General features: G+C 50.4%; 1 protein-coding gene across 1 annotated transcript in view; it reads left to right on the plus strand.

The window, feature by feature from the left end:
• LOC146822513 (NACHT, LRR and PYD domains-containing protein 12-like) overlaps positions 1-14,468 on the plus strand; it is a 221,502-nt gene that overhangs the window by 121,232 nt on the left and 85,802 nt on the right. Inside the window, exon 9 of the mRNA XM_085613631.1 lies at positions 8,425-8,595. Within this exon, the coding sequence (XP_085469757.1) occupies positions 8,425-8,595 (171 nt within the window). The remainder of the gene's footprint in view (positions 1-8,424; positions 8,596-14,468) is intronic.

Below are 14,468 nucleotides of genomic sequence, written 5' to 3' on the forward strand. Positions count from 1 at the left end.
AGAAAGAAGAATCTCCCTTGGAGTCAAGGAGTGTCACGGTTTCCTTTGATCCTCTCCTCGGGATGACGCTGATGCTATGTAAGGGTCCACCTCCCATCCGTCCCCAGTCCGGAATATGTACAATACACACGGACTCGGGAGACAGGTGGGCGAGGGAAGGAAGGATAGGGACCGCAGGGAGAGAGACCTGAAAGGAAACAAGCAGATAGGTCAGCCACGGAGCTTGCTCACTTACACCCTTCCCACAGCGCTAAACCTCTGCCTGGCTCTTCCCCGTTTACCTGATACTCCTTCCTCCCCCTGTTTGGCTTATTCAGGTCAGAACGAGGTAAAGTCTTGGCCCAGTTACTCTCACTGGGGCGGTTCACGGTGGCGGTTGTCGTCGGGACCGTGTACTCTCCTCCCGCACCGTCCCGTTGAACTCACGGGAAGACAAGGAGAGAGTGAGAAGGCACCGGAGGAGCCGGTGACGAGTGTTGCAGGCGCTGCTACTCTACGCCCGGAAATCCTGGGGCGGAGGAGCGCCGAGTTGGCGGGGGTACTCTCCTCCCGCACCGTCCCGTTGAACTCACGGGAAGGCAAGGAGAGAGTAAGAAGGCACCGGAGGAGCCGGTGACGAGTGTTGCAGGCGCTGCCACTCTACGCCCGGAAATCCTGGGGCGGAGGAGCGCCGAGTCGGCGGGGTATTCCCTCCAAAGGGGGTTTGTCAATACCAGAGTGTCCCGTAACGCCTCGTAGACCTCTCTTTGGGGAGAGGCATACTGAAGGCGGCTAGGAATTACACCCTGATCCCTTGAAGCCAACCCCAGTGGTGCTCGCGCTTCGACTCTATGCTCGTGGGGAAACGAAGGGGGCAGAGGAGCGCGGGGGCAGAGGAGCGCGCACCTATGGATCAGCCGTTGGCCCGGAAATCCGTGGGCGTTCGGGAGTCAAAGAACTTCTTGACACTCACCTCGCGGTTTGAAGCCGGTTGATGCAAAAGGGGGTGCGAGCGGGAACTCGGGGAATCCTCCGACGGGTTTTTGCTGGCTGGGAGCTTGGGAGCTTTGGAGGAGGCAAATCCGTAGGATGGTTGCTGCGAGGATTCAGGCCGCTGACCTGGAACGAGTGTTTCGGGAATAATTGGCAACGCCCCCTAGGTCGTCATGGTCTTTATCCTTTTCCGGGGCATGCGGGACGTCACGTGACGCGAGCGTTCGCTGCGCCACCCGGGAAATGGAGTCCATGCAGGTTTATTCGCAGCGTTGCGCCGTCGCACTTGAGATCATGACAAGGAGTGACTCCCCTGCTTGGCAGGCACCAAAAGCCTTAATCAACGGTCGCAAACATTCCCACTCCCGCCGGAGTTCGAAGTCCCTGCAGCCCCGGAAGTAGATTTCCTACCTTCTCGACGGCCATTGTGAGTCCCCAGCAAAGCTGTGGCGAGTGGACCCCACGAGTGACGAGGAACAGCAATACCCGGGTACTGTGCACTATTGTCGAGTGCAACCCCTTCACGACGTTCTACAAACTTGTGCATTGAACCATTTGTGGCCCAAGCCTCCAGCAGGTTTTGCAGCGAAAATCAGAGGCCTACCCCGTCCCGAGTGACCGTGGGCTCCTGTGAAGCATTTCCTCAAGAGGCGTCTTTGCGATCCCTTGCCCATTGGCTTGTGGGTCCCCCGAAGACTTGCTTATCGACTCAAAGGGCTCCCCTGGTTGCTCCAGGCCTGCCCTCACTTACCCTCGCTGGGTGAGTCCCTCAGACCTTGCTGGTCTGCAACGCTGACCTTCTTCGATTTCCACGAGACTTGCTGTTGCCAAGGCTTGTTGGCTCCAATCCGGTTGCCGACACCTCAGTAAGCTTCAGACGTTGTGGGACACTCAGAATCCAGCTGCTGGTCATCGTCGATCTCTCTTGGACCTCATAAGCGAAGAGTCAAAACACCCTTGATCACCTGAAATCACCCGACTTCCGTGGGCATCCATCTTCTTGGCCCCGGGTCACTGGCAAGTGACTGTGAACACTGTCCCTTCAATTTTCAAGTCATCTTCATCTTGAATCCAGCCTTTGATTCCACCAGACACTTCTTCATTCTTCGCTAGCAGCAAATCTTCTTTGGTCTCCATAGAAAACAGCGACGCGACCCGACACCAAAAGACACCTATGCACCCGGCTTCCCTGGGTGAGGTAACTCGTGCACTCCGGTGCCCTATTGTGTGTTGGCCCTCAAATTACTTACCTTGTAAGTGGCTTGCTTGTAGACTTCCTCGAAGTACCCTACAACTTTAAAAATCAAACCGCGACTTGTTCCATTGTAATCGATAGGGAACCCGTGGCTGTGTTCACACACTGCACGCGTCTCCCGTGGGTCGTTTACTTACCTGCTTCTACTGCATTAGTAAAGACCCAGCGATTCTACAGGCCCTAGGCCTTGTCATTCTGCAAGTTGACTTTCCTAAACCTCTTTTTTAGTATATGGTCTGGTACACCCCTAGGGCACCAGCCATATTTGTGCTTAACTTATTGTGAAACATTGATATTTGAATGTGTTCCTGGCTTCTAATCTCATAAAGAGATTAGTAGAGTGTGTCTAGAAATAAATACATATATATTTGATATATATACATGTGCGGTGTCCTTTCATTTGGTAATTCAAGAGATTATAAGGTAAAACAAGCTGCTTTACATTCCTCTGAAACTTAGCCTGAAGGCTGCTCTCCACAGCTACCACTAGGATAGCTTTTTTTAAAAGGTTGTCTTAAACCTATCTACCATAAGAGCCGAATTGGACTGGTGCAAGGTGGCCACTATAACTAGTTACCAGCATATGCCAGGCCAACTTCTCACATTGATGGGCAGCGTGTGGGATTCCAGCTTGCCATTGTTTTACCAGAAAATCTCTATTTGAATTACTATTCTCCCCATCGCCCATAGGAAAACGACAGTGGAGGCCCTAATAGGATCCAGGCTTGATTATGCCAATGTCCTTTATTTGGGCCTCCCGAAGTCTCTCCTCTCGCGCCTGCAGATTGTTCAAAACTCGGCCGCTCGGGCGATCTTTGATCTTGGTCATCGCGCCCATGCGACCGGCCTGCTGCAAACCCTTCACTGGCTGCCTATCCAGAGGCGCATTGAATTCAAAACGCTCACCCTTGCTTTCAAAACCCTCCAAGGCATGGGCCCTCGCTACCTTAGGAAGAGGTTCATCCTCTATAGACCAGCCAGAGCCTTGCGCTCGGCGTCTCTATCTCTCACCACGGTCCCAGCAATCAGGCGCGCCCGTATTGGTGGACGTTCCTTCAAGTACCTTGCGCCCCGAGCTTGGAATGCCCTCCCACTTTCTTTAAGGAAGAGTGAGAGCTTGCTGTCCTTTAGAAAAGAGCTCAAAACTTGGCTATTTAGCCAATAAGCCTCCCTCCCCCTGTTAGAGTTCTGTGGTTTCGGGTCTGACAGCGCCGGGACACTCTGCTTGAGTAGCTGAGCGCTTAACAAAACCCCGTATAACATAACATAACATAACATAACATAACATAACTAACTGAAAACCACTAAAGGTACTCAAGGTACATATAAAGTCAAGCTTAGTATCCATAAGTTCTACTGAACTTAGAGTTGTTTGTGAAGGGATAGCACACCCTTGCTATAGCTCAAGCTAGGATCAGTAAGCCACAAACTAGTGTAGGTAGTACAACACTGCACAACACTAGAATGTCCTTAAAAGGTGGAGCCAGTGGGTCCACCCAGCCTCAGTACAAGGACGTGACCTTCTTTGACCTGAAGGCTATGTGTGTTGCAAGACTCCTGAAGCTAGGACAGAGTCCCTCCACACTACACCTGATAGATCTGTTGACCACAGATGATCTTAGATTAGCTCTAGGAGCTAATAGGTCTGAATCGGGGAGTGGGTCAATTACAGTGTCTGGGTCAGATGATGAAAATCATGATGACCAGGGCTCTGTGGTTGAAGGGCCAGATCCACAAGGATCTGAAAAGGATAGAGGAATTCTCCCTAAGAGAACTGACAGAGTGGAAGAGAGGCCTAGGTCCCCTTCAAGGGAATCTGACCACTCATATCACTCTGGAAGAGAATCTGTCCATCAGAGGAACTCATACTTTTCCAGAGAGACCTCCTCTGAAAGAAGGTACAAGATGCTCCAGTATGAGGAAGCTAGGCTTGCCCTCAGAACCAAGCAATTGGCCTTAGATAGAGAAGCCTTTGAGCTCCAGAGAGCTTCTAAGAAAGAGGTGTTAGAACCCCCTGGTGGCAGCAACAGTGTCCCTAGTGGCAGAGATTACATTCCAGACCATAGGAACCTGTCCAAGGCTGTTCCTCCCTACCAGAGTGGGGATGATATCCACAAATGGATACCTGCTATGGAGAGGGCCTGTAAAGTTCAACAGGTCCCCCAGAAACAGTGGGCAGCAATCTTGTGGCTCTCCTTTTCTGATAAAGGTAGAGACAAGCTCCTCACTAGAGAAGAGGATGCTAATGACTATGAAGCCCTGAAGAGTGCATTAATAGATGGGTTTGGCATAAACACTGAACAATACAGGTTGAAGTCCAGAGACACCCAGAAAGCACAGACTCAGGATTGGACTGACTTTGTTGATTGTGCAACCAAGGCTCTGGAGGGTTGGCTGGTTGGTAGTAGAGTTACTGATTTTAAGGGATTGTATAATATTATCATGAGAGAACAGATCCTTAATATTTGCCAAAACCAGTTGTTGCATCAATACGTGGTGGACTCTGATCTGACCTCTCCCCAAGAATTGGGAAAAAAGGCAGACAAATGGGTCAGAACCAGGGTGAGGCAGAAAACCCAGAACCAAGGAGGTGACACCAAGAAGCAAGATCCTAAAGGCTCAGATAAAGGTGGGGATATGGCAAAAGACCACAAGTCTTCACAAGGGCCCCAAAAATCTGCATCTGGTGGGGATTCACAGTCTACAAAGGGAAAAGGCCAAAAGAAGCCCTGGTGCAAATTCTGTAAACAGAAAGGGCACTGGACTTCTGATTGTACCAAGTCCAAAGACCAAACCACCACCACTCAGGCCCCTAAGGCAACTGTTCCCCCTAGTACAAGTACTGGTGGAGGTGGTAATCAGAATAAGGGTGTAGTAGGTTGGCCCTGGGGTCTGATGTGGACTCTGGCCTAGTCAGAGAAACCACGCTGGCAATGCTGGTTTGTGAGGGAGACATTGACATGTCCTTCCTAGTGAGCCCCCGTAATCTGGGCAAATACAAACAGCAGCCTATAATAAATGGCAAACAGGCTTTGGCACTCAGGGACACAGGTGCTAGTGTCACCATGGTGACAGAGGACCTAGTGGACCCTGCACAGATCATCCTGGGTGAAATGTACTAGGTTACCAATGGCCCTCGAATTACTTACCTTGTAAGTGGCTTGCTTGTAGACTTCCTCGAAGTACCCTAGAACTTTAAAAATCAAACCACGACTTGCTCCATTGTAATCAATAGGGAACCCGTGGCTGTGTTCACAAACTGCACGCGTCTCCCGTGGGTCGTATACTTACCTGCTTCTACTGCATTAGTGAAGCCCCAGCGATTCTACAGGCCCTAGGCCTGGTCATTCTGCAAGTCGACTTTCCTAAACCTCTTTTTTAGTATATGGTCTGGTACGCCCCTAGGGCCCCAGCCATATTGGTGCTTAACTTATTGTGAAACATTGATAATTGAATGTGTTCCTGGCTTCTAATCTCATAAAGAGATTAGTAGAGTGTGTCTAGAAATAAATACATATATAGTTGATATGTATACCTGTGTGGTGTCCTTTCATTTAGTAATTCAAGAGATTATAAGGTAAAATAAGCTGCTTTACATTCCTCTGAGACTTAGCCTGAAGGCTGCTCTCTACAGCTACCACTAGGATAGCTTTCTTTAAAAGGTTGTCTTAAACCTATCTACCATAAGAGTCGAATTGGACTGGTGCAAGGTGGCCACTATAACTAGTGACCAGCATATGCCAGGCCAACTTCTCACACTTGTGCTTCCATATTTTAAACATTTTGAGGAAAATTCTTCTTTTCTTACCATTTGAACTACAGAAGACAGTGGTCACTTTTCGAGCGCTATCAAAGCTAGATTATTGTGATGCCGTCTATGTGGGAGCCCAACAGTGTGTTTTGGGAAGACTCCAGAGCCTGCAAAATGGAGCAATTAGGCCCTGAAAAAGATAAAAAAGTTTAAACCCGTTTCCAAAGCTTGGGAAGAACTCCACTGGCTGCCTGTTAAAAAGAGAGTTGCCTTTAAGACACTGTGTATTGGCTATAAAACATTGTATCTTGAGGCCCTGACTTTCTGAAAAACTAATTTTCATAGTACAAGCCAAACAGATCATTGCGCTCATCCACAACCAAGAAAGTTCCTGTTCCTTTCATTTCAAAGTTTCTTGGGTAGGTAGAAGCTTTTCCTTCATCACCTCTCGCCTCTGGAACAAAATTCCAGAGCACTTAAGGAATATTTCTAAATTCCTTGCTTTCAAAAATCACTAAATGTTTGTTCTCTTTCTCTTTGTAAACTTTAAATGCTGGCTTCCTCTTTCACACAAGGGGTAGCGTCAAGACGCCCTAGGGCATAAGTCACGCTTTACAAAAAATTTGAATCAAATCAAAAATCAAACCCCTCGGGCCCGACCTTTTTATTCTGGGTGCCCCCAGGGCACCCATTGACCTCCGTTGGGGACCACAAGGAGAGCCTCAAGGACCCTGCAGTCTCAGCTGGTTCCCTGCCTCCTGAAAGAGCCGGCATTGCTCTGATGGACAAGGGGCCGCTGAAAGGCAGATCCCTGTCTGTCAGAGCAATATTTTTATCTGTTTACCTGCATGCTTATTTGCGTGCAGCAAAACAGGTGAAAACTCCCCTTTCTACAACCCGGAGCTGTTTGACAGCTCTGGCTTGCAGAAAGTGGAGTTATGTTTGCTTTTGCTGGTGGGAGTAGTCGGCTTCTTCCAAGCAAAAGCAAACAGATATCTCCTGAGGGTGGGCACCTCTATAGGTAGCAGGAGCCAGTCCTCGGGTGTGGCAGTCTTCAAGGCCATAAATGGCTCCATGATCGGGGGCCGCACGCCTGCCCTCAATCAAACAATATAGCCCCGGGAGGTGGTGTTCCCTGGGGGTCTGTGATGGACCTGCAACATAAATTAATATCAGCCATGGGGAGGTGGTGGACCCTGGGGCTGTGGATGGGCTGCACTCACCCCTTTACATTCACCTGTATATATATTTTGTATTGAGCCCCCGGAAGGTGGCGGTCCCTGGGGCTGCGGGGGGGGGGGCCATGCGGACCTCTCCACATTAATTTACCATGATTTGCCCTGGGGAGGTGGTGGTCCACCCGCATTTATTTAAACATTTGCCCCGGGGAGGTCGCGATCCCTGGGGCATGGGAAGTGCCCACTGGCAATCCCCATTCCCTGATGCCCCTGGGACCTGGCCTAACCAGGAGCTAAACATTAGTGAAGAGCAGGAGGCCGCACTTATGTTTTTTAAATGTTTTGAAAGGTGCAGTGGATCCAGTGTGGCTTCTGCTGAAATTTTTTTTTGCCATGGGAGGATCCTTCTGGGACTCCACCACCACATCTAGGGGGTCAAGGTATTCCTACCCTGCCCCCCTTCTCTTTTTTAAATGTTTTTCTTTGGGACTCGGCTGGAGCTGAGTCCCAAGACGGGTGCCAACACTTCATGTTTGAAGTGTTGGCAGCCAATCAAAATTGAGAACGGGGACTGTTGGATTCTTGGAGGATCCGCATACCTATATATACAAATTTGAATTTCTTTTAATATCTCTAAAACTACTGAATGAATTTACACCAGTTCACCAAAAGGTCACTTTCTGGACCAACATGCACCTTTCTGCCAAAATTGGTGTAATTCTGTTCAACAGCTGTAGTCGTGTCTAAAATTCTTATGGGAATTACCATGGGAAACACATGTTTTATGAACCCCCGCCCCTTTTTCTTGGCCCACGCTTGACGGAGCTATAACTTTCCATGCACAATAAGAATCATTGGGGCACTTTTTGGGGTAGATTTCATAAAGATTCGTCTACTGGCGCCATAGATATAGTCAAGTCAAAAAACTCTTTTCCTATTGAAACATGGTCTTAACTATAACTATACCCTAGTGACCGCCAGTAGGTAATACATACATATACACACACTATTACACTACAAACACATATACTTATCTTAACTATACTTACCATGTGTGGTAAAGGCATAGTCATGATAAAGACTTGCGTTGTTAAGGCTGCATGGTAAAGGCGCTGCGTGGTTAAAACATCATTGTAAATGATGATAACCATTCAAAACAAGTGAGAGAGGCACAGATTGCATGGCTCTTGCTTCCCTTCATTTTTTAGCATGTGCAAATGCTTTTTCTTGTGCTCTTCTGACCAGTCATGTCTCTCTGTCTCATGAAGGTTGGCGTCGTGCACTCTCAGTGGATTGTGTGGTGCAGCCCTCGCCTCAGTTCTCAGCACCAGCCAAACTCTCGCAACGCTCTGCCTTGGGGAAAATGAACTGGGCGATTCTGCAGTGATGCAGCTGTGTGAAGCACTGACCGAACCAGGCTGCAAAATTCAGACATTTGAGTAAGAATCCATCAATTATTATGTTTAACATAGTTTGTCAAGTGTATCCCAGCTTCTTGGCTGCACCCTTTACACCGCAGCTAACTATTTACCACAGAGATGATCTCTGCACACTTGAGGGGTACCCTGCTCCGACAAACTCTGTGTATGGTCACTCGAAGTATCCTATGTCCTCACTGGAGCCTCCTCTGGCTCCGCTGACGGAAGACATAGACCGACGGCTCACGGGCATCAGGCCATTGGTACCTCAGAGTGTCCACTATAGTTAAGGCAAATGTTCAGATGAACTTTTTTTGTGCTTGGGTGTTAGCCTAGACCTTCTGATTTTGGTAAACATTTTTCTGAGAAATGTACTTACCAAGTTGGATTTTAGCTGTCTCCCTTCACTGATTGGTCTGTTATTGTGTCGTTCATTTTGATTCCCCCAATCCAGAACACAGAATGGGGCAAATGGTCAGCCTTCTTCAGCCATGGGCTTGCTTCACTGTGAGTGACAGTGTTCTGCTCCTGCACGAGGTGCACTCCCACCTATTAAAATAGTGTACTTCAGCATCACTTCCGCCTGCTGTGCTTGATCTTGGAGATGTGGCCCACCCAGCCCCTTCATGCTTTGCCTGTCTTTGGCATGAGACAACAGTGGTCTAATCGGAAAGATCCACCAAGCGGATAAAGATAAATGAACCAACTTGTCCTGATTACTTTTTCAACAAACGCAAATCATATAACTTGAAGATCAGGGTAGATATTATTTCTGAAAGTAGTGAAGAGTATGTTATTGTTTTATACATTTTACATCACACACAAAGAAAACACATTTCAATGTATGAATTTTTCTGTAATAGCTAGTTCCTGCCTTCACTATGCAGTGTGCTGTGTGTGGTAATAGCTACTACCTAGCTTTGCTCTGCATGTTCGCTGTGTGGTAATAGACAGTACCGGTCATCGCTCTGTGTGTGCTGTGTGTGGTAATAGCTAGTATCTGCCTTCTCTATGTGTGAGGTGTGTGTGGTAATAGCTAGTGCCTGCCTTCAGTCGGTGTGTGCTGGGTGTGGTAATAGCTAGTACCTGCCTTCAGTCTGCATGTACTGTGTGTGGTAATAGACAGTACCGGTCATCGCTCTGCATGTGCTGTGCGTGGTAATAGCTATTATCTAGCTTCGCTCTGCGTGTGCTGTGTGCGATAATAGCTAGTACCTGCCTTCGCACCGCCTGTGCTGTGTGTGGTAACAGCTAGTACCTGTCTTCACTCTGCGTGTGCTGTGTGTGGTAATAGTTAGTGCATGCCTTCGCTCTACGTGTGTGGTAATAGCTAGTACCTAGCTTTACTCTGTAACTGCTGTATGTGGTAATAGCTAGTACCTGTCTAGACTCTACATGTGCTGTGTGTGGTAAAAGCTAGTACCTGTCTTCGCTACATGTGTGCTGTGTGTGGTAACAGCTAGTACCTGTCTTCACTCAGCGTGTGCTGTGTGTGGTCATAGCTAGAACCTGTCTTCACTCTGCATGTGCTGTGTGTGGTAATAGCTATTACCTGTCTTCGCTCTGCGTGTACTGTGTGTGGTAACAGCCAGTTCCTGTCTTCGCCCTGCGTGTGCTCTGTGTGATAATAGCTAGTACCTGTCTTCACTCTGCGTGTGTGGTAATAGCTAGTACCTGTCTTCATTCAGCGTGTTCTGTTTGTGGTAATAGCTAGTACCTGTCTTCACTCAGCGTGTGCTATGTGTGGTAATAGCTAGTACCTGTCTTCATTCAGCGTGTTCTGTGTGTGATAATAGCTAGTACCTGTCTTCACTCAGCGTGTGCTGTGTGCGGTAATAGCTAGTACCTGTCTTCACTCGGCATGTGCTGTGTGTAGTAATAGCTAGTACCTGTTTTCATTCTCTTTCTGCTGTGTGTGGTTGTTAGAGTCGGGGATCTCTGGTTGGCGCAAGGTTGCCCTTGTGTCAAGCAGGAACCCTCTCCTCCACGTCAGGGCGCAGGATAACCCCTCGCGAATGACCCTTGCTCACCCTCTAGGTGCGTGGCGTGAGCAGCCAAGGCGATTCCTCAGGCGTTGTTGGTTAAGCACTTACAATCATACACACAGTAAATACATCAATCCCCCCAGAAACGGACACCAGACTTGGATATATATAAAAATACGCTTCTTTATGTAAAAATAGGTATATATATCTCAGCAGACTTATCACAAGACCAATAACGTTTTCGCTATGCCACCAGGTTGTAAAGCAGGCAAATGTTCTTTGTTCGTAGCTTCAAATGGAGACCTTGTAGTCTCTCGCAAATGTTACTTGTGGTTCCAGTACTCACAGAGATCGGCTCCTGCGAACGGGGAAATAAGGCGTTGCGGGCCCCGAGCCCGATACTGGAACTTCTTTCGTGAGGTGGAGAGCCGGCACAGGTCGGTGCGACTCTCAGCTTGGGAAGTGTTCTTGGGTCCTCAATCAGCAGGTGTGGGCACGTAGGCAGGCGCGGCCAGCGACCCTTTAGCACGGTGGTGCAGGAGGGTCTCCACAGCGGGGGCGGCGCGGCCTGAGATGTCCGGGGATAGCGAAGCGGGGTCGCAGGGCACGGTCAGTGCAGCTGGATGACCCGGCGTAGATCACAGTCGTCGGACGGCTTCCGGCGGGAGGGGTGATAGCGCGGTCAGCGCGCTCCAGTAGCAGGCGGTGACAGGGATGCAGGCGGCCTGGCCCGGGGACAGAGGGCGGCTCGGGACGGAGCGGGGCTCTCACGGGTTGGAGGCAGGCGAGCTTCTGAGTGTCACGGCCCTAGGAGGGGCGATGAGGGGCGCAGTCTCTTTTCCAGCGGGATGCCCACACGGCTCGAATTGGAGGATGAGCAAGAAGCACAGAGAACCCACTGGTCCTGGGGTTCAGTTCAGGGGGCAAGCTCAGATCAAGCCCTTGGAGAATGTTCAAGCACAAAGTAGCAAAGTCTTTTCAGTAAGTCTCTTCCTCTCCTTTCTCAGCAAGGCAAGCAGCAGGCCAGCTCCTCCAGCGTCTTCTTCTCCTTCTAGTCGGGCAGAGGTTCTTTGTGGTAAACAGGATTCTGATTTCTTAGGAGCCAGGCTCCTACTTTTATACCATGATTCTTTTGTTCTTTAGCGCCAGGGGGCCTAGGCCTGGCTCAGTCCAGTTCTGGAGCACTTTGTTATGGTGACTCTGCTCTTTCCTTTCAGCAGCAGGGCAGAGACATCAGCCGCCCCACAGGGGGTGGCGCCGGCTTTGTGGTGGCAGAGCACAGGTCTATTCAAGAGTCAAGGTGTACTCCTCCCACCCATCCAGGTGTAATCTCTCTACCCACCTCCTGGCAGCCAACCTGTCTCTGGGGATTCCCCAACCCTGCTCCTTACTGTTGCCAGGCAGAACACATACACACAGCAGAGGCGGACTGAGATGGTCAGGTCAGTAAATACTAACTTTCTAAAAGTAGTATTTACAAACCCAGGATATTAAAATAGACTTGACTACAAGAAGTATTTTATCATCCTGAGTTCAGGCATACTAAACTTGACACTTCTACCATGCTCTCTGAGTCCACTGGGGTCACAGCGTTGGCGTGATCCCGGCAGCCCATTCTGGCCTATGGAGAGCAGGTAGCCTTCAATAGTGAAGAACGGAAATGGCTGTAATTCACTACTAAGACATGCCACACACATCAGGGCATGTCCTACCTTATGCCTACAATGCACCCTGCCCTTGGGCCTACCAGAGGGGTGGCTAATATGTAGGTAAGGGAAGGTTTAGGGACTGGCAAGTGGGGGCACTTGCGCAGTCAGCGCGACGGTCCCGGACCGCGCACAGGGTCTGCGGTGGCAGACCCTAGACACACTTTACACGGCCGCTTCCGTGGGTGGCGCAACCAGCGCTGCAAGCCCACCAGCAGCATTGGCATTCACAAGCCCTGGCACCCCTGGTGCACTTTACTGGGGACTGACAGTGAATCCAATAAACCAATCATGGATATCAATTACAGGTACACTTTACTTAGGGAGCACTTGCACTGCGGCACGGATTAGCCGTGGCGCAGTGCCCTGAGCGGACAACACCAGCAAAACAGTCGAGGCACACCATCAAAAAGTGGGAGGGAAACTCACGCCAAGGTGCCAGGTCTAACACGTGTCCCCTCCAGCTGAAATGTGGGGAGAACTACCCTTGCCCAGGGGGTTCCTCGTCACTAAGGCGGAAATACCTGGACAGACCGTCAGCGTTGGCGTGATCTGTACCAGGACGGTGTTCCACCGTAAAGTCCATCCCCTGTAGGGAGATGGACCACCTCAACAGCTTCGGGTTCTCACCCCTCATTTGCATCAACCATCTGAGGGGCCTGTGGTCCGTCTGAACCCGGAAGTGAGACCCAAACAAGTAGGGTCTTAGCTTCTTCAGCGCCCAGACCACAGCAAATGCTTCTCGCTCAATTGCACTCCACCTACTTTCCCGTGGAAGTAACCTCCTACTGATGAAGGCTACGGGTTGGTCCCAGCCCTCCTCAGTCATCTGTGAGAGAACAGCCCCTACACCATGCTCTGAAGCGTCTGTCTGTACTAGGAATTCCTTGGAGAAGTCAGGGGCCAAGAGCACGGGCGCCGTGCACATGGCAGTCTTCAGGGTGTCGAAAGCTTTCTGACAGGTGTCAGTCCAAATTACGTTCCTGGGCTGCTTCTTGGAAGTCAGCTCTGTCAAGGGGGCAACGATCGTTCCATAGCCCTTGACAAACCTCCTGTAGTACCCAGTGAGCCCCAGGAAGGCCCTCACTGCGGTCTGCGTCTTGGGGGGTTCCCAAGCCAGGATGGTCTCGATTTTGGGTTGCAAGGGTGCCACCTTGCCACTCCCCACTTGGTGTCCCAAGTACACCACGGAACCCTGCCCGATCTGGCACTTGCTTGCCTTGATCGTGAGGCCTGCTCGGCGCAGCGCCATCAACACTTCCCAGAGGTGGCGCAGGTGTTCAGGCCAGGTGGCACTGAACACTGCGATGTCATCCAGGTAGGCGGCACTGAACGCATCCAGCCCAACCAGTACCTGGTTGACCAACCTCTGAAAGGTGGCAGGGGCATTCTTCATCCCAAATGGCATGACTCGGAACTGGAAGTGCCCATCTGGTGTAGAGAATGCCGACCTCTCTTTGGCCCCATCGGTCAAGGCGATCTGCCAGTACCCAGACGTTAAATCAAACGTACTGAGGAACCGGGCAGCCCCCAGCCGATCAATGAGCTCATCAGCTCTGGGGATGGGGTGCGCGTCAGTCTTCGTGACTGAATTGAGTCCTCTGTAGTCCACACAGAACCGGAGTTCAGGTGTGGCTCCCGGCGCAGCAGCCTTTGGGACCAAGACCACGGGGCTGGACCAAGGACTGCTGGAGGATTCAACCACCCCTAGCGCAAGCATCTTGGAGACCTCCTCCTTAATGCAAGCTCTGACCCTGTCAGTTACCCTGTAAGCCTTGTGCTTCACAGGTAAGCTGTCTCCTGTGTCCACATCATGGACGCACCAATCTGTGACACCAGGAACCAGGGAGAATCGGTCGGAAAATTGTCACAGCAAGTGGCGGCAGTCTTCCTGTTGTTCGGGCGTCAGGGTGGGTGAGAGGTTAACTCCATCCACTGACCCATCTTTCTCAGAGGCCACTAAGAGGTCAGGAAGAGGCTCGGTCTCCTCTTCCATTCCATCATCAGTGGCCAGCAGCATGCCCACTTCGGTCCTCTCTAAGTGGGGCTTAAGGCGGTTAACATGTAGGACCCTCAAAGGGTTCCTGGGAGTCTGCATGTCCACCAAGTAGGTGATAGGACTTTTGCGCTCCACAACCTCAAATGGACCGGTCCACTTATCCTGAAGTGCACACGGCTCCACTGGGGCCAAGACCCACACCTT

The sequence above is a fragment of the Triturus cristatus genome, chromosome 6, assembly GCF_964204655.1.
Source record: "Triturus cristatus chromosome 6, aTriCri1.1, whole genome shotgun sequence".
NCBI classification, from domain to species: Eukaryota; Metazoa; Chordata; class Amphibia; order Caudata; family Salamandridae; genus Triturus; species Triturus cristatus.